At 38.7% G+C, this 18,743-nt stretch overlaps 1 protein-coding gene across 1 annotated transcript; it reads left to right on the top strand.

Annotated features, from left to right (window-relative positions):
- Positions 1–8,124: 8,124 nt before the first annotated feature.
- On the top strand, positions 8,125–17,635 carry CLEC1B (C-type lectin domain family 1 member B). Its single transcript, XM_019436386.2, has 6 exons — positions 8,125–8,286; positions 8,890–8,988; positions 10,249–10,368; positions 10,525–10,676; positions 13,602–13,708; positions 15,752–17,635. The coding sequence occupies exons 1-6, from the start codon at positions 8,223–8,225 to the stop codon at positions 15,894–15,896; spliced, it is 687 nt and encodes a 228-aa protein (XP_019291931.2). The 5' UTR covers positions 8,125–8,222; the 3' UTR covers positions 15,897–17,635.
- The last annotated feature ends 1,108 nt before the right edge of the window (positions 17,636–18,743 follow it).

Genomic DNA, 18,743 nt, shown 5'->3' with positions numbered 1-18,743 from the left:
TTTTATGTCTGATCTCTAAACACACGAATGCACATGTATTTCTTGTTCCTGTTCTTTGGTTTGTTTGTTTTTTTTTTCAAAATGATGCAGTGCTCAATCAAAAAAAATAATTATTTCGAGGTTCTGAGTCATAATCAGTTAAACTCCCCTGTCAAAAATGTGGAAATAAATAACAAATTTACGTTTCTGTTTACTATTCTATGTAACAGGCAAAGGCAGAGGCCATTGATACGAAGAAAAGTTAAATTAAACAGGTGATTACAAAAATGAAAACTCAGGATGTTTTTCTCTCTCTCCTCTGGTCTTTCTCTTTCACCACATTTTGCAAAGGCTGAGTATTCATTTTCATTGCCCTGATTCCTTCATACCCTCAAGTTCCCTAAGAAAGCATTTAACCTCTTACAGTATTATATGAAATTATACTTGGGTTTTAAAACCGTGATGAGGAATCCCACTTGGTGGCTAATAATTTCTATAAGAAAAATGATCCGTGTGCCTGGGTGGCTCCATTGGTTAAGCATCTGATTCGGTTTTGGCTCTGTCATGATCTCACAGTTCTTGAGATCCAGCCCCCTGTCAGGCTCCCTGGTGACAGCATAAACCCTGGTTAGGATTCTCTCTTTCCCTCTCTCTCTCTCTCTGCGCCTCCCCCTCCCCCCCGCCTCCATTCTCTCACTCTTTCTCAAAATAAATAAATAAACTTAAAAAAAAAGAAAAAGGATTGGTTACACGTCTTACACATTTTCTGCTATTATGATGCTAAAAGGCTTTATTATCTATTATTACTTTATAATTATATTAGTTTAGAAACCACTGTTTATACTTATCTCCCTCAAAACTTCCAGCATCTCTCTAGCTCATTTTGACAGATTACGCTATTATATATCACACCTTACTATAGTCATAAGCCAAATTTCTCCTCATTTCCTTACCATTTTTTCAATAGTCTTGAATCTCTTAAATTTCGACTCTTGTCATGATTATCACTGATTCCAATATCTATGTAGATGATAATTCCAATATACTGGACTCTCAGTTCCCGGATTAACCTCGGTAATCGACTACACCACCTGGCATCCCTCCACTGTGATCATACTTGAAAACTATGCTCTCCAATATTGTATTTACTAGTCTCACGTGACTATTTAAATTTAAATGAATGAAAACAGAAACTCAGGGGGCAGCTCGGTGGCTCAGTCGAGCATCTGACTTCGGCTCAGCTCATGACCTCATGGTTTGTGGGTTCGAGCCCGACGTCAGGCTTTGCACTGACAGTGCGGAGCCTGCTGTGGATTACCTTACTCCCTCTCTCTCTCTCTGCCCTTCTCCTGCTTTCCCTCTCACTCTCTGAAAAATAAACATGAAGAAAAAATTTTTTAATGAAAATTCATTTCCTCAGTCGTACTCCTTACACATCAGCAAATATACAACACTTCCATTATGACAGAAAATCCTACTGGGCAGCACTAGGCTACTCTTGACAATTTCATTGCCAATATAAGCACCTCTTCTAATTCTTCAGTTGTAGAAATTCTCTTCTCTAACCTCCACCTCTTATGTTTCCAGCCCTCTCTCTGTGGCAATTATATAGCCTTCAGTGCTTTGATGCCCACGAGGATATCAAGTTTGGTGACCATACCACCTCTTTTTTGCCATGAATCGCTCATGTCTCCTTTCCCATTTTCTGGCTTGGCCCATTTATGAGGGTCAATTATAATAATCATTTCCTTACGTACAACTACAAATTCATTGCTTACTCCTTCATTGATCACACACATCTGGAAGATGCAGCCTGGTCAAATTCAACTCTACCTCCTCTCCCCCTTGCATACAAAGCTGACTGTGACCATATCAACTGGGTTTATTTTATATTTTTAAATTATAACTTCTCAGCGTGGTTGCTAACCAATCTATTCTGTGAATTTCCTAGAAGATTATTCCCAGTTCCTCATTTCTCAGTTCTCAAATTTCTTCTCTCTTTCTTCAAACTCAATTGATGACCTACTTCTTTTTATCCTGAGAAAATATAAACATCAAAAGTACATTTCCTCTGTTCCACTGACCAAATATACTGAAGAAAGAAAGAAAGAAAGAAAGAAAGAAAGAAAGAAAGAAGACAGAAGAAAGAGAGAAAGAGAGAGGAAGGAAGGAAGGAAGGAAGGTCATATCTGTGTGTCAAACAATATCATTTTCAACCACTATCCATTTGTACAACGATTTGTACAAATTGTACAAACTCTTATCCATGGTCAATCTCCATCTATACATACTTGAATCCATTCCATTTTAGTATTCAAAGATTTTTAACTTGTTTCATCTCTACTGGTTCACTCACCTTAATTTACACGTAGGATATACTATCCCCCATTTTAAAAATAAGCAAAAAAGGTTTCATTCACCCTTCCACACACAAATATACACACAATTACCCCCTTTCTCGAATTCTTTTAACAACGAAGGAGTTCCAAAAGCTCTGTATGCCTTCTATCTCTTCCTACTTTTCCCGAATCCACTTTAATCAGGCTTTTCCCCCTCACTTTATCTGTAAAAGCATTCCTAAATCACCATCAACCTCCACATTAACCCATCCAGTGACTCTTCCCCCGGTTTCATTTTACTCGGCCTATCAGCAGTGTTTATATAATTGGTTGTTCCCTTTAACTTAAAATTCTTCTCCAAAATACTCTGTTCTCCAGGACAACATTATCTTGTTTTTCTTTCTACTTCACTACCTAATACTCCCTCAGATTTGCTGGTTCCTCCTTATCCGACTTCAAAATACTGCTGTGGCCCAAAGTTCAGTTCCTGGCCCTTTGTCCTGTTTGTGCTCATCCGGGGATATTGACAGCCATACATAGGTGATCTCCAAACCTATGTCTTCAGGCCAGGGTTTGATCACCAGGTCCGTACATATGACTGACGACTTGGAATATTTATTTAGATATGTTATAGGAGTTTCAAACTTAACACCTCAAAAAAATAAACAGTGCTTTTCCAGCTGTGTCACTGTATGCTTCTCCATTTCAGTAAATGAAAACTTCACTTAGCCCAAAACTCAGAATCAACTTTGACTTCTCGTGTTGCTGTCACATGAATTAAATCCCCCAGAATATACTGTTCATTGTGGGAAATAAGGGGAGGCACATATTAAATATGGAAGTATAGTTGATTTGGGATACATTAAAAGAAATAGAGTTTACACAATCAGATACTCTAACTTTACTCTTCAATGATCATTCCATTCCCACATATTATGTGCCCATTTCAGAGAACACTTTTAAAGAGGGGTCTTAATTGGATAGTATCTAGAGAATGGGCAAAATGGAAATTCATTCAACACTATTTACAAAAAGGGAAGGAGAAAAGTCAAGATTAAATCCGCAGGCATCAAAGACCTAAAGATAAAAGCAGAGAGAAAAAAAAAAATGGCCACAAGGAGGAGCTGGAGGATAAATACATGGTAGAATTTATTTTGAAATGTATATTCAACCAATCCGGATAATCAAATACCCTGATTCCAATAAAGGGCTATGCTGACAGATTGATTGCCTTAACTCTCAGAGCAACATTTACTTGTCCAGTGAAATGAACACAAGGGCCTGTCCCAAGCTCCGCCCCTAAAGATCTATTACACTATTTTTTACATTGCACTTACGATCTGAAATTATCTTGCTTTTTTCTTTTTTTTGCCTCTTTGCTATTTGTGTTCATCGCCCTCCACTAGATTGTAAGATCCATAAGAGCACGACTGTTGTATGTTTTGCTCACCACGTTATCCCGGAAAATAGAATACTATACACATACAGAGATCAATAAATATATATTTAAATAATTGATTAGTTACCCCTGCTGGATACGTTTAGTAGTGATTTTAATAGGATACCTTATATCCCAATATATTGTGACACGAACCCTCAGTTCGAATATGCTTGATCACTTTGCTTTCTTGGATCACGCCATACTCACTCATACTTCCATAGCTTTTAGATGTTTGCCCTGCCCGACAAAAGTATTCCTTTCCTTTCTCTTTGCCTTTGCTTCAAATCTTAACTCAAGAGGCTTACGGATTCCATTTGATTCTTATTTACCTTTTCAGATACTTTGTGGGCATGTGCGTGATAAACTTCTCAGTGTGACAGTTGATATTTGACACATTTCCCTTTATTTTCTCTACTGTCTAACAAAAGGCTTTGCCATGGCTGTTGTCTGATAGCTATGCATTATGTAGTTCATTAATTTTTAATAAAGCACTCTACTTTTCAGTCCACATATTTAAGCTTGCTGAAAACGAAATAAAATACTAATAATGTTTTTTTTTTTCATGACAGGAAATCCTAGCCTTTTCCAAAGATAAACAGTATTTGGTGTATTTGTAGAAAGCTAGTAAGTCAGAGGTGAACCAACAATCTTAATGCGGAAGACTTAAAGGAACAGGATATCACCAATAAATGTACTAGGGGTTAGTGAAAAGGTGACGTGCCTTAAGAAGTCTGTAAAAAAGATACCACCAGCTGCAAAATTTTCCCTTCCTTTATTTGTTTTCAGTTTAAAGACATCATTATTGCATTCATAATAGTCAACGTGATTTTCCTTTGGTCTTTCTCTCATACATATCCACTAGCCCTCATTATATATTAAACAATTTTATCCACAATGTGATGAATTCAACTGATTTCCTATCGAATCTATACCTTGTCATTGTGATTCTAGTGTCTTTTACTCATTCTTCAGCTATAAACTGAAATGGAGTCTGGACAATACTTAAATGTGGAAGACTTTATAACTTGGGAAAGAACTTGGGAACCAGGAAAAGATACTTGGGAACCAGGAAATGATACTGCTTTTTACAAGAAGTGTGAACATAGAAAAGTCCCCACGTTCCTTAACTTTCTCTTTCTACACATGAAATATCAGGATGAAAATACCCTTTCATTCACTTACCAAATATCTATTGGATGGTAACTCTATGCCAGTCACTATTTTAGAGCCAAGGAATACATTCTTTGGGGATACATGACAAAAATGCCTCCCTGTGTGTGTGAGTGCATGTAGGGGGTGGGGGGGTGGGGGGGTGGTCAGAGAATGATAAGTGTAATGGAAAAAAAGTGAAACAAGAAAGAGGGAAAGGAATGTGGGCTGGTGTATATTGGAGTTAGGAAAGTTGTTCTACACACTAATGAACAAAGGTTAGATAGCTAAAACCTAAGACTGCTCCACAAAGACTAGGACAATGACTTTCCCCGTGGATATTCACTCCCAATTTCAGTGTCCAAGACAGTTTACAAATTTGCTTTAAAATAAAAAAGGTAACTTATGGAAAAGTGCCTCTTAATCTCCAAAATAGTAAACAAATAAAAAAAATTATTTGTAATTCAAACTTATCACAATATTCGCAGTAGAGGACTTTTTTAGTTTTACTCTACTAAGACAAGAAAACAGGAACAATAAAATATAAAAACAGAAATAACGTGTCAATGACAGGTCTTGTAGGGTGATTAGCAAAGGGGCACCTGGCTGCATCAGTGGGTAGAGCATGCAACTTTTAATCTCAGGGTCCTGAGTTTGAGCCTCACGTTGGGGATAAAGTTTACTCAAAAATGAGAGCGCGCACGCGCAATCTTGCAAAGTCTTTGGATTTTGGAAAAGGAAAAAGAAAAGTGTGTTATCTCTATCTCTTTTTCCTGCAGTTCTCTGTTTAATTTGCTGAGTAACTCAGCTTGTATTTATAGGCTATGTAGAGGAAGAAAATAGAATTAAGACTAATGTTATCAAGGGCTCCTTTGACCCTGAGAAACTGTACTCACCCTCCAAGCCACGTTAGATACAAATAAAGGCAAATATATTTTTATGCAACATAGATCTGGACCTAAGACTCTCAGCTTTTGGCTAGTGTTATCAACGATTAAAAAAAAGAAAAGAAAAGAAAAGAAAAGAAAAGAAAAGAAAAGAAAAGAAAAAAAAGTTGTATTACAATCATTAAAAGGAAAACAAAAACCAAAGAAAGTCCAGAGGCTGAGCTATAGGAAAGGAATGTCACCTGAGGCTTACATTTCAGCTTTCCTATTTCTGGTGTTAAATGTACAGTTTTAAGCATTCGTGAATCAGGAAGTAAGCCCAACATATTCTTGGCAATTTCCAAGAAGAATAAACGCGATATTTTTATATCTCAACCAATTACCCAAGACCTAGAGAATGTAGAAACCACAAAAAAAAAGCTGATTGTAATGTTTCATACTTCCTGAAAATTTCTGCTAATTGAACAAGAAAACGTTTACAATAATTACAAAGGCTTTCGAATGCTTACGAACCTTACATTTACATATTTGATTTAATTTAACTGTAAATTTTCAGAAGTTACTTATTGGGCTACTAAGACCAGAGCAAAGATTTGCAAAAAATGTGTCATTTGAACTCACTCTCCTCCGTTCTTTTCTCTCTGTCACTATGTCACAATTATTTTTCAGTGTCTCTGCATATTTTGGGGGGAGGGAGAAAGCTGATGTAAGGCAGTGACAGAAAGAACACAGAACAGAGGAGTGAAGGTAGAGGGAAAGCCTCAGGAATGGTGTGTGAATAAAGGCAGCTGAAGAAGAGAAGGAGGGTCTGAGTAATTCCTGGGCAATGCCTCCCATGTTGTTTTGGTTATTCTTTACCTCACTTTTAAAATTAGGTGAGGTGTGTAAGGAAAGAAATTTTAAAATGAAAGATTATTTTAAGTGAATTTGACAAAGAATTCAGAGGGAAGGAGGTAACAGAAAGGGAAAAAGAAATAGGTACAAGATGTCCCCAAGGGAAAATTAGTAAACAAAATACTTGCCATGAGATCTTATGTAATTACTGTATTGAAAAGTAAAGTCTGACACTCAGCTAACTAGAGAAAAAATAAAAATAAGATTATTTATAAGATTAATGCCTAGAAGTTACTTAGAAGAAGGGAAGCTTTTCTTGCCATGAAGTTTTAACTGTACATATATTATTATTATATATATAAATAATTATTATTTATATTATATTTTTATATAGTTATTTATATTATTTTTAGATATAAGTATTATTTATATTATATTTATATGTAAGTATTATTTATATTATATGTATGTTTGTATAGTATATTTATATATATTTATATTATTATTATTTATATATATACTTATATATGTCTGCTATAAAACTATATAAAAGCTACCCTAATGACAAAATAGCGTCCTCGCTAATATTCTTACATTAGCACAGCAACTAGCTTTCTCTGGTTGTTCTTACAACTCCTTTCAGTGTGAGCCACAATAACAACCTGAAAACCCATTTTATACAGTTAAATGCGTGGAAACACATATCACACTCCGATGTGCAGGGCACTAGGAACCTGTCCCTTCCACAAACAGCTCTTCATCGAAGCACCACCATACCTGTAATTACACAATTCCGCTTAATGATGATTTGCCCCTTGCTGGAAATTCATTTTAAAGTGAAAACCTTTGAAAGACAGTGCCTACATCCCCGACTCGGCTTTATTTCACTTTATTTGGTGGGTTTTCTCTGATGCCTAAACCCAAGCAGTATGAAGCCTGCTTCCTGCAGAGTCCTCAAAGTTTTGAAAAATATAATTTGTGGAAGATGCACGCATTTGGATGAATTGTAGGCTATAGTTAGAAATGCTGCCCTCTAACACAAGACCCTGAAACGTCTCATACAGCTCATATTAGATCAAATTATGTTAGACTTTCTCCTCACCATGGAGGAGTCTATGTATCTGCTTGTATTTTGCCCAGGAAATTTTCATCACAAAGCGGTTCATTTCGACAACATGATTTAGGCTCCACTAAGGCAAAGATGAGGCATGAACTTTTGTTCTTTGAAAGGATACACGTAAGGAGATGTTCCTTCATTCAGGGCTGAAGATAAAGAAAACAGGAAGCAAATGCCATATCTCCTCCTTCACGGCAAGTTATTATTTTTATGTTTTTACATTCAAGGTCCTTGTATCTCTGAACAGCTAGGAAAAGGCTTCCTGGGAGAAAAAATATCCAAAAAAAAAAAAAAAAAAAAACCCCAAACCCAAACCCAAACAAAACAAAACAACCATGTCCCCCAACTCCTATGGCTCCTCCTTACCAGAGAGAGGAGGATCTCTCTCACTGAAATCGTCAACACTGAAATCGTTAAGAGTGGACAAGTTTGCAAAGTCATTGGACCCTAAGCTCACTCGTAGTCCAAGGGAAGCCATGCAGGATGAAGACGGATATGTCACTTTAAATATTAAAGGTCGAAAACCGGCTCTCACCTCAGGTAAGAGTGCCCGGAGCCAGCAACTTGGAAATTAATTGTTGAAATCGGTCAGTCGGAGTTTCCCTTCTCTGCTAGGGGTAGCACGTGTCGTTTCATTTTCCTGATGACCTTCCTTCTCTTCAGAATTTGACTAATACCTACGTAGGCTCAGACAGACTTATTTAGAATATCAGCGATAGAAGATAAAAGCAGGGAACGTTACCCTAAGGTTTACACAGTTTCTTGCTGGGAGGAATCAAAATCAAGCGGATAAGGGGAAAGAATGTTTTCTAACCTCATTTTCGAAGATTTCAACCAATGGGTATGATTCTCCAGCTCTGGCTTATAAAAGCCATCATTTAGGGGGGTGGGTACAAAACACAACGAAGACCAAGAAACAAAACCCTTAATCGTTGTTTTTGACTCAGGGTCGAAATCCATTGGAAAAAGATGGGTGTGTGGCATGGGGAATGGGTTATGCTCGCTATTGATGATCACCAAAAGAACACTAGCAAGATTTGGCAATGAATCTGTTTATATCACTCAGATAACCTTGAGAGAGCAAGGGCAGAGGTGACACTGCCACATAGCCCGCCCCCTAACATCTTTATTGTGTGCCCACAGTTGACTCTGCTTCCTCACCTTTGTGGCGTGTGATGGCTTTGATTCTGCTGACCTTGTGCGTGGGGTTGGTTATTGGGCTGGTGGCTTTGTGGATGATGTGTAAGTATTGACTCATTGGGAAAGAGTTGACCTGGCGAAAGAAACACCTGAGGGTCCGGGTGGATGCCCCTGAACCAAATTGTCACTGTCTTGTTACTATTTCAATCATCTTCTACATGGCTGCCAAGAAATTCTCAATTTCGACTTCCGACTTTTTCCTTCTGTTTACGATCACTTTGCTGATTTATTAATTACAATCCTTTTCAAGAATTTTAAACTGGTCTTGGAGATCCCGCTCGGTTTAGATCCCCACGATCTTTTCAAGTTTTTTTTCTCCCTGTCTCGCATATCCCACGCCCCGACCAACATGGGGCTTTCTCAGTTTCCCCGCCTGAGAGTTTGCTCCCTCTAGTCCCTCTTCCTAAAAGCCCTCCTTCCCATTGTGTTTAATGAATGTGTTTATTTTCAGTCAGAAACAATTTGTGTCCCACACACAAAAAATTATCATTTTTTTCTTTTTAGAAGTCTAAAAGCCCTTCTTTTTATAAATCTAAAAGCCCATGATGTAGCTGTTGCTGGTTTGTGTACCTGTTTATTTTTCATAAGATATTGTAGAATCTTTCATTTGTCGTCTTTTTTTTTTTTTTAGAAAATGTGTAGTGTTAAAAATATTTTGAAATGTTTTATTTATTTTTGTGAAAGAGAGACAATGCGTGGGGGAGGAACAGAGAGAGAGAGGGACAGAGGATCTGAAGCAGGCTCTCTACTGACAGCAGAGTCCCACGCAAGGGGCTCGAACTCACAGACCATGAGATCATGACCGGAGCCAAAGCCTGAAGCTCAACCGATGGAGCCCCTCAGGCGCCCCTCCTGTGACATCTTTTATTCACCCGAATATCACAATATTTTGAGCACAACCAGAAATCAATAATGTATTTTTTAAATCAAAAGAGATTTTGGTATGACGTGAAAAACAAAGTAACGTGCCATCCACCTTTGAAATCTGCTTAGCAACCTGCATTCAAGCAAATCTCAAAACATGCACCTCATTTGATCAGGGCATTTTCTTACTTTGCGATGGTCTCCTTCATATAACTCAACTTCTTTTGGATGACCACCAGGTGTCAGTTTTGCGCAGTTCTTAATTTGTTCTGGGTCCCCTTCCCCCCTTTTCCCCAGACCCTTTGCAGTCCTCGTTTATTCATGTGTATCCAGTAACCACTCAGTTTGACAATTCTACTGAAAGTAGAGTTCATTGAAAGGTCTCTGCATCACCGTTATTATCCTGATGACAAATTATTACCCAATGTTTACATCCAGCTGCCACAGAGCTAAACTACCTACAAGTGGAGAACAAAAATTTCTCAGGCACTCTGCACCGGTTGGCACAGCAGTTCTGCCAGTATTTAATAAAACAATCCGAACAAAAGAGCGGCGCCAGTAAGTATGGTTTTGTAACCTCTTCCTCTCCGCCCCCCCTCCGGAGTATTTCTGTGATGTTATCCGTAGGGAATCTGGAGATCTGCAAGAAACATTGAATATAGGGAAAAAGGAAAAGTAGAAAGTAAAGATTCCTATGCTGGGTTTCTCCTTAAGGCCATAAATGCAGCCCATGTGACCGAAACTGGAGATACTACGGCGATAGTTGCTATGGATTTTTCAGTCACAACTTGACGTGGGAAGAGAGTAAGCAGTACTGTGTTAACATGAACGCCACTTTGCTGAAGATCACCAGCCAGAAAGTTCTGGTAAGGAGATTCTTCTGTCAAATATTTTGGAGTCATGCAGAGCAAAATTGTAAGTGAAGCATTTGATTTTATGCACACAACGCACACACACACACACACACACGTTTCTCGAGTCTTACAGTTTGTACTAATCTGCGAACCTTATCAAGCCCAGTAGAAATGACCACAGCTGAGACTAATAAGTGTGAAAATGAACTAATGAGACTTCGAATTCTGGTCTTACTCCTGTGACAAGTCATTTAAGCTTTCTCAGCTTTCTTAACTCCATTTACTAATTCACAGAAGAATCTGAAAGTATAAAGAAACTCAGCAGCTCAATATCACTGTAAAATATAAATAACAATGTCATCTCAGTAGTACATGGCTCCCCAGGTCCTGCTAAGTTGTTGAACAGTTGAACTTGAACAAACCATGATACAAACTCCACCTTTCCACAGGCTCTTCGGTAGGATGGGGAACAATCTCATTTACGAAACACACAGGATTTCAGTTGAAATTTTTCTGCAAAACGCGTTGCCTCTTCCACATTTTCCTCTTTGACAGCTTCTAACAAAGGCTCTATTTTTTTTTAATGGTTATTTATTTTTGACAGAGAGAGACAGGGCATGAGCGGGGGAGGGGCAGAGAGAGGGAGACACAGAATCGAAAGCAGGCTCCAGGCTCTGAGCTGTCAGCACAGAGCCCGTCACGGGGCTCGAACTCACAGACTGCGAGATCATGACCTGAGCCGAAGTCGGACGCTCAACCGACTGAGCCACCCCAAAGGCTCTATTTTCAAGCGAACTATGTTCACATCCACTCATGCACTCTCTCTTTATTATTTAGTATAGCTTTTCTCTTCTTCGTGAATCCTGGAAGCAAACCAGAAACCGTGCCTTAGAGTCTCCCTTCCACCAAATAATAGGTTATTTTTTTTAATTTTTAAGCAATACGTTTATTAAAACATTTTTTAATTTTTTAAAAATATTTTGAGAGAGAGAGAGAGAGATTGAAAGAGAGAGAGCTAGCAGGGGAGGGGCAGTGAGAGAGGGAGAGAGAGCATCACCAGCAGGCTCCACTCTGTCAGTGCAGAGCCTGATGCGGGGCTCGAACACATGATCGTGACCTGAGTTAAAACCAAGAGTCAGGCGCTTCACTGGCTGAGTCACCCAGGTGCCCCTGAAACGTTTTTTAAAAGGCATAAAGTATTTATGGTATCCATCCTACACCTTCTATTATGGTAAGTATCATATTCTGTATATTAAACATGACCGCAAGTATAAGTTCGAATACAAGATCAGGATTTGGGTTGTGTGCAGAGATCAAACCAAATGCAAATGCTCAAGCCAGTCATAGTCTACAAAACTGCCATAGTTGATCAGTAAAACTGACTTCTACTTTCCTGAGCTGGAGTCCACAGAACTGGACCAGACATGAGGAGAACATTCCACTGACACGCATGCTCCTTTGTGTGTGCTGCTTCATCTACTAACTCTTGTCGTGGACTGAAACTCAGAGACGGCATTTGGATAAATACATTAATTTTCTTTCCAATCTGGCAAAAGAAGAGAGTGCCCGAAAACCTCGACTTCAACAGCCAGAGATTAATTGGAGACATGGAAACATGTCTTGAATCTTGCTACCCTAAGCTGATGCCAGATTGGAGATTTACGAATGAAAGAGGAAGCAATGTCATTTTTGAGAAACAAAGAACAGTTGAACGGCAGGTGGACTATACTTGGTAGAGTGAAGTATACAATGTGGGTGTATTTTAGCGAAAAAAACAGGGGGTTAACAGAAAGGTGAGTTATGCCTGAAGCTTTAAAAAATAAGCAGTTAAAGGTGACTTTCAGACACTATCTCTTATGGAATGCCAGTCTGTGTCTCACATCTGTCAAAAAGCTCAAGTCACTTTTTATTTATCAAGAATGCATTCTCACCTGTTTTTTCTGAGAGGTATGAGCGTATATGAACATTTGACTCCTTTTAATTTTGTTACCCATAGATTGATTGATTGATTGATTGATCCATCAATTCCACAAATATTCACTGAAACTAGTCCAGAATCTGAACCTACGCAGTTAACAAAACTTCCAGAAGTCCCTAACCTTGGGGAGCTTATATTCTAATTGGGGCAATAGGCAATGACCCATAACGTATAGTGGGTAGTGTTCATTCCTAGGCAGAGAAAGGTAAATTAGAGGGCGCCTGGATGGATCAGTTGGTTAAACATCTGATTTCGGCTCAGTTCATGGGTTCGAGCCCCGTGTTAGGCTCTGCACTGACAGCTCGAAGCCTGCTTCAGATTCTCTGTCTCCCTCTCTCTGCCCCTCCCCTGCTTGTGCGCTCTCGCAAAATAAATAAATAAACATTAAAAAAAAAAAAAAGAAGGCAAATTAGATAAAGCAGACGCTGTTTGTAATCCCTTTGAGAAAGACCTCATATAACTTCCTTTTACTCAATCAACTGAAACAAATTAATACTTCCATATGTAAATTTTGTAGGCTACTACAAAACTAAGCTAAGCAATGAAACCAAAGCAAGTAGAGGTTAAACCTAGGGAATAATAGTTTCGCCAGCAATATATTTCTTTTTTATGTTTCTTCTCCAGTTGTTTGCCGTTATCTTATTTAAGAGCCATATTTGGTACTCTATTTGAAGTGGTAATAATAGACTCTAGTCTTCTGTCAGTGAAAGATAAACACAGAGGAGGTTAGAATATCTGCTTTTTGTGAACATTTCTTCCCTGTATTCTACAAGCAATTTTTCTTTCTGGAACAAGCGAACTTGGCACAATTCTAAACACCAAATAAAATTAATATTAATATTGACGTGTAATCTAATTTATTGTTGTTGTTCAGGGTCTTATCAAGAAGCTTTGTCTTTACATCATTACAAGACCTGTGAAAGCATGCTGACCGTTCTATTTATTTGTGTTTGCAATAGGAATACGTGAAGTCTAGGACTGGATTCATTCGTTGGGTTGGATTGTCCCGCAAGAACACTAATGAGGTCTGGAGGTGGGAAGATGGTTCAGTGCCCTCCAAAGATGTGTAAGTCACTGGACTTTTGGAATACAACTAGCAAATTTTATTCCTGAGAACCTTTGCTCTCTTGATGACAAGTTACTTAAAAGTTGGGAGGTGACTTGGGGCGCCTGGGTGGCTCAATCGCTTGAGCGTCGGACTTGGGCTCAGGTCACGATCTCGCGGTCTGCGAGTTCGAGCCCCGCATAGGGCTCTGTGCTGACAGCTCAGAGCCTGGAGCCTACTTCGGATTCCGTGACTCCATCTCTCTCTTCCCCTGCCCCACTTGTGCCCTCTCTCTCTCTCTCTCTCAAAAATAAATAAACATTAAAAAAGTGAAAAAAAGAAAGTTGGGAGGTGGCTCTGTACCCTTCTGTGTGCTACATAAGCAGTAGCTGAGTCACTGACACCCGAGTCCTAATAAGTGACCACTGGTAATAAGACAGTTCTACCTTCCTTACTCTCCCATGCCTCTGCTCTTTATCTGTGTCACAACCAACCTCTACTTCCAATATTTTTCCCCATTCATTTCTACCCTCAAATTTACCGTTGTGATATTTGCATGTGTGTGTGTGCGTGTGAATGTATTTAACGTGATCTGATTCTCTTCACATATTTTTCGAACAAAATTATCATTCTTGTTGTTTTGTGGTTGGAAGTGATTACTTTGAGGATTCTTTGGACTTTTCAGCATCATTTTACCTACTCTTTCACGCCAGGGTTCTCCAAGAATCAGGCACATCGTTTACAAGGTGGTTCCAATGTTCATATCATAAGGCTCCATCCTTCTACAGACAAGCCAGGCAAAGGAGCCAATTGCATTAATAGTTAATATGGCTTTCCAGTTTCCAACCTCAAGATTTTTGCTCATTTTGTATGTCAAAACTCTGTCTTTCCAGTTAAAATGTAAACCATATAACTAAGACTTGTACAATCTGGTCGTTACTAAAATTTGCAATTAATTGATTCAACAGATCCTAAGTATTTACTATGGGGATGAGCAAAGGATACTGCAGGTACAAGCAAATTTCTTCATAGGTCTTGAGCTTTAGCTCCTGTCATTTTCTGCCTCATTCCCAATACTCTAGGCAAACGGGTGAACCCTCTGTGCTTTCAACAAGCTCAACTTGTTTTGTTGTCTCAGGGCTTTTGGATTTACTGTTTTCTTCTGGAATGTTCCACCTCTGGAACTCCATGGTGGGCTCCCCCTTGTGACTCACATGTCTGTTTAAACCTCACTTCCTCAATGAGGTCAACTTCAATTACTGAAACTAAATTAGCCCCACATCCACTCGAGTCTGTTATCACATTGTTTCATTTCTTTGTAACTCTTACCACTCCCTGAAATTTTTTATTTGTTGGCTTCTTACCAATATCCTCTTATATTTAATGTAAGTTCCCTGATAGAAAGGACCGTGTCCTTGTTGACTCTATCATCGGCACATTAAACAGCTTTGGCACATGGTAGGTATCCTACAGATGTTTGGCAAACCAATTAGATGTATACATTCTTTGTTCTCTTGTCACGAGCAGTGTGGCAGGGAATAAAGACAAGGTAAGGCAATCACGGTAGAGTGTGCTCAGCCTTATATCTGCTACCTTGTAACATAAATCCTCATTTAAAAAAAAAGTCTAATCAACTTACTTTTTCTTGAGCTCCTTCCCATTTTGTGCAGCTACTTGTCCTACGGGGTTCTTCTAACTCCTCTCTGTTGCTCTAAATACTATCCTTCTTTCAAGACAGAGCTAAAGCATGCTCTTCTATGAAAAGATGAAAAGATAAAGCCTTCTCCATAGTTTTAGATCCCATCCATATCCGTCTCTTTCTCTGGACTCTAATGGTGCTTACTGCTCACTTACTACTTAATAGATGCTGTTTGAAATCGCTACGGAGCTCCTCAGCTGTGCATACTTTATACTCCCGAGCAGAGTGAAAATTTCTCAATGATCTGAATGTGTGTTTTCATTTTTTTTTCCACTTTGTGCCACAAAGTACTTGCACGCAGGGTTTGATCGTTGATTGTTGACATCGTTTTTCACGGGAACTCATTCTCCCTTTTCCATTCACAGGTTTGAGCTTTCTGGAAATGGAGGAGACAATATGAATTGTGCCTATTTTTATAATGGGAAAATTTACCCCACCTTCTGTAATGACAAACATTACTTAATGTGTGAGAGGAAGGCAGGCTTGACAAAGGTGGACACACTCCTGTAATGCAAAGAGATGGGAAGGATATCACAGACAGGTGCTTGATTGTACAGTGACAGATCTGGATGAAGGACTTCCTGGACATAAAATTGTTTATTTTTTCCCTTCATCCCCCTTGGAGTCATCTTTATATTATCTTTTCTACCAACCCCGCTTCATTCCTCCTTTATCTATCCCTTCATACTAAGGGATAACTTAATCCCTTCTTTATACCTCCGGAAGCCAGTCTGTGAGTTGATCATTTGTTCTCAGTTGTTCTGTTTCCATGGGTTTTCTTTCTTCTTGTCTTCTCCTCATAATTATGTCAACCCAGTATGATTCACTGCATCTTCAGACGCAAACAAAAAAACACTTTAAATTGGAATGAGAACGGCTAGGCTTTCATCAACCGAAGCTGTGCAAGATATCTACGTTTGAAAGACAACATAAGGTAGTGGAAAGAAAACTGAACTTGGACTCCGTAGAACAATGTAGATGATGACTTAACTAAAGTACAACCATGGACCAAATAGTAGTGTGGCCCCCTTAACGTTCATTTTCTCATACTTCAAATAGAATAGCATCCATTATCTCACGCTCGCACAACCTAAGAAAAGGTCAGGGTACTAACTAGATCGATAACTCCATGAAGGCAAACACCATGACTTTCCTATACGCCCAGCATTAAGCACGGCTCCTTGTGGCTCACGGGAAGCAAAAAAATAGTCACTTGTCATCGCGTGAAAAGCACCACAATCTGTAAAACATCACAGAATTACAATTTGGATTCTGAGTCTGCTTTGGTCAGACTCAACCTCTGTAATTTTCTGTGCAAGGAAAATAAAAGTTTCTTTGCAAGAAGACTGATGGGGTTTAAAAATAAGAAAATGCTTCCTTAACAAGGCCCGTAGGCACGTAGACAAAACGGCAAGTAAAAATGTTTTATCTCTTCCTGACAGTTCTATGCTTGTTTTTTGCTGAATAACTCCTGAAGTATTTATAGATACGTGGGGAGGCACCCTTTCACGGGATAACAGGCAAACATTGCATTTCTTTCCCACAGCTTCCTTGAAGCCACTCTTTCTTCTCACATTGGTGGTAATAAAATTTGTGAATGGGATTCTCAAACATCTCAACTGAGAGGTTTGTTAAACCATGCAGATGTGCAAACACAAATACTCAAGCTTCTCAGTTGGAAGGCTGAGAAGACGCTGAGTCCTGTGCTTTTAAGAAGCACTCGGGCTCGATTCTGCTACAAGTAGTTTTTAATACATTGTGAGAAAAACTACATTAGAACTTCCTCCCTGTGTGGCTTTTGGTAAGTTACTCTCAGTTTCCTCATGGGTGAAATGGTTTTAATATTATTACTTTACTCACAGGTAATGGGATCATCTGATATGATATATATATACAACATTGAGCAGAGTACCAAACATGTAATAAATACTCAACAAATAGGTATTATTTTATACCTTTGTGCTCTAATACCCAAAGACCCTTGGATCTTTATCTTGTCTTAGACTATCGGTAAACAAGCAGATTTTGGAGAGACAGGAAAAATAACACAAATACCTCAGGTTTCGCTTCCACTTCAAATGTCTTGAAATTATGGTCTTGGGGGCAGAGTATCATTATGTTACTGTTTTTATTTGCTGATTCAGAGAAATGGAATAGGAACTAATATTTGAGAAAATCATCCAGAAATCAACCATATCTCTGGACTTTAGTGTTTTATCACCCGCAAATGGAAAAAAAAAAACAACACATATATTTATACATCACTATGGCACAAGTAAATTTCAAAGAATAATATGATATCTTAGGTCCCGGAAAAAATGCAATTAAAAAATGTAAACCAATCAAACTGTGCCTACAAATATTCTTTTTTCTGGTCCTCAAATCAAAATAATCTTATACATGAAATCAGAATAGCACAGATTTTAATAGCACAGGCTCTGTGATCAGAGCACTTAATTTCAAATACTGACTTCCACTTGGTAAATAGTTTGATTTCTCTGCGCTTCAATTTACAACGAAGTTACACTGTGCTAATGACAGTGCCTGTTTCATAGAGCTGTTCTGAGAATCAAAATAATTCACATAAAAGCCTTTTGAAACACTACTTGGAAAGTCATGAATAATCAGTAAAAGGTGGTATGATTAAAAACATCAAAAGCGATACAAGTAACCTATTAATTCTTTATCGGGAGAGCCCAGTGTTTCCCCTAAAGAAATTTATCAGAGCATATACTGTGTTACAGAAAACTAGATCTTTCTAAGCTTGATATTTAGTCCTGATAAAATGTGAGCACACCTGGAAATTAATGACAACTCATTGAACTTCCTGTTCCTGTGCTCCTGACATTAGTCTTAATGCACGTTTGGTATGCTTATGGCTTCTTCCTCTTCTTCTCTTCAAGATAGAAATCACTACATTAAAAAGGCTACAGAGTTAAGTGACATTGTTTTTCAGATCAGAATCTCAAGTCACATGAAAACCATTAGAAGTATTCAGAGAATTTGCTGGATAGTCTCCCTTTACCTCTTGAGATCCTCTCGGCCCCACCCTGTGTCTTGGGAGGCAGAACTCAAATAACCAGCATTATTTGGGGAAACTTGCCGCTGGCTTCCAGTTAATTTAGCTATTGGGAGGTCCTAGCAGTGATCAAAGGTTGAAATGAGACAGTGGTCAAGGTATTCAGTCCCTTGGTCTTCCCTACCATGACATGGTTTGGCAAAGGAAAGGCTGTAAGTTCAGTATCTTAGGCCATGTCCCCTATCAAACAAGTCATGGAGTTCAAACACCCTCCCCTTAACTCCTCAGGCCTAGGGGTGATAACAGTATCCCAATGCATATCTCACCACCTTTTTTGG

The sequence above is a fragment of the Panthera pardus genome, unplaced genomic scaffold (genome assembly GCF_024362965.1).
Source record: "Panthera pardus isolate Hobbes unplaced genomic scaffold, ASM2436296v1 HiC_scaffold_6, whole genome shotgun sequence".
Classification (NCBI taxonomy): domain Eukaryota; kingdom Metazoa; phylum Chordata; class Mammalia; order Carnivora; family Felidae; genus Panthera; species Panthera pardus.
Note: the sequence above shows the minus strand (reverse complement) of the source record. Positions and strands in the feature narration are given on the sequence as shown.

Bases quoted from the DNA above. Each gene is read 5' to 3' on its own strand.
- CLEC1B (XM_019436386.2), top strand. From the start codon at position 8,223: ATGCAGGATGAAGACGGATATGTCACTTTAAATATTAAAGGTCGAAAA. The intron at 8,989-10,248 runs GTAAGTATTGAC...GTTTACATCCAG, and splicing joins GGTGGCTTTGTGGATGATGT to CTGCCACAGAGCTAAACTAC. The intron at 10,677-13,601 runs GTAAGGAGATTC...TGTTTGCAATAG, and splicing joins TCACCAGCCAGAAAGTTCTG to GAATACGTGAAGTCTAGGAC.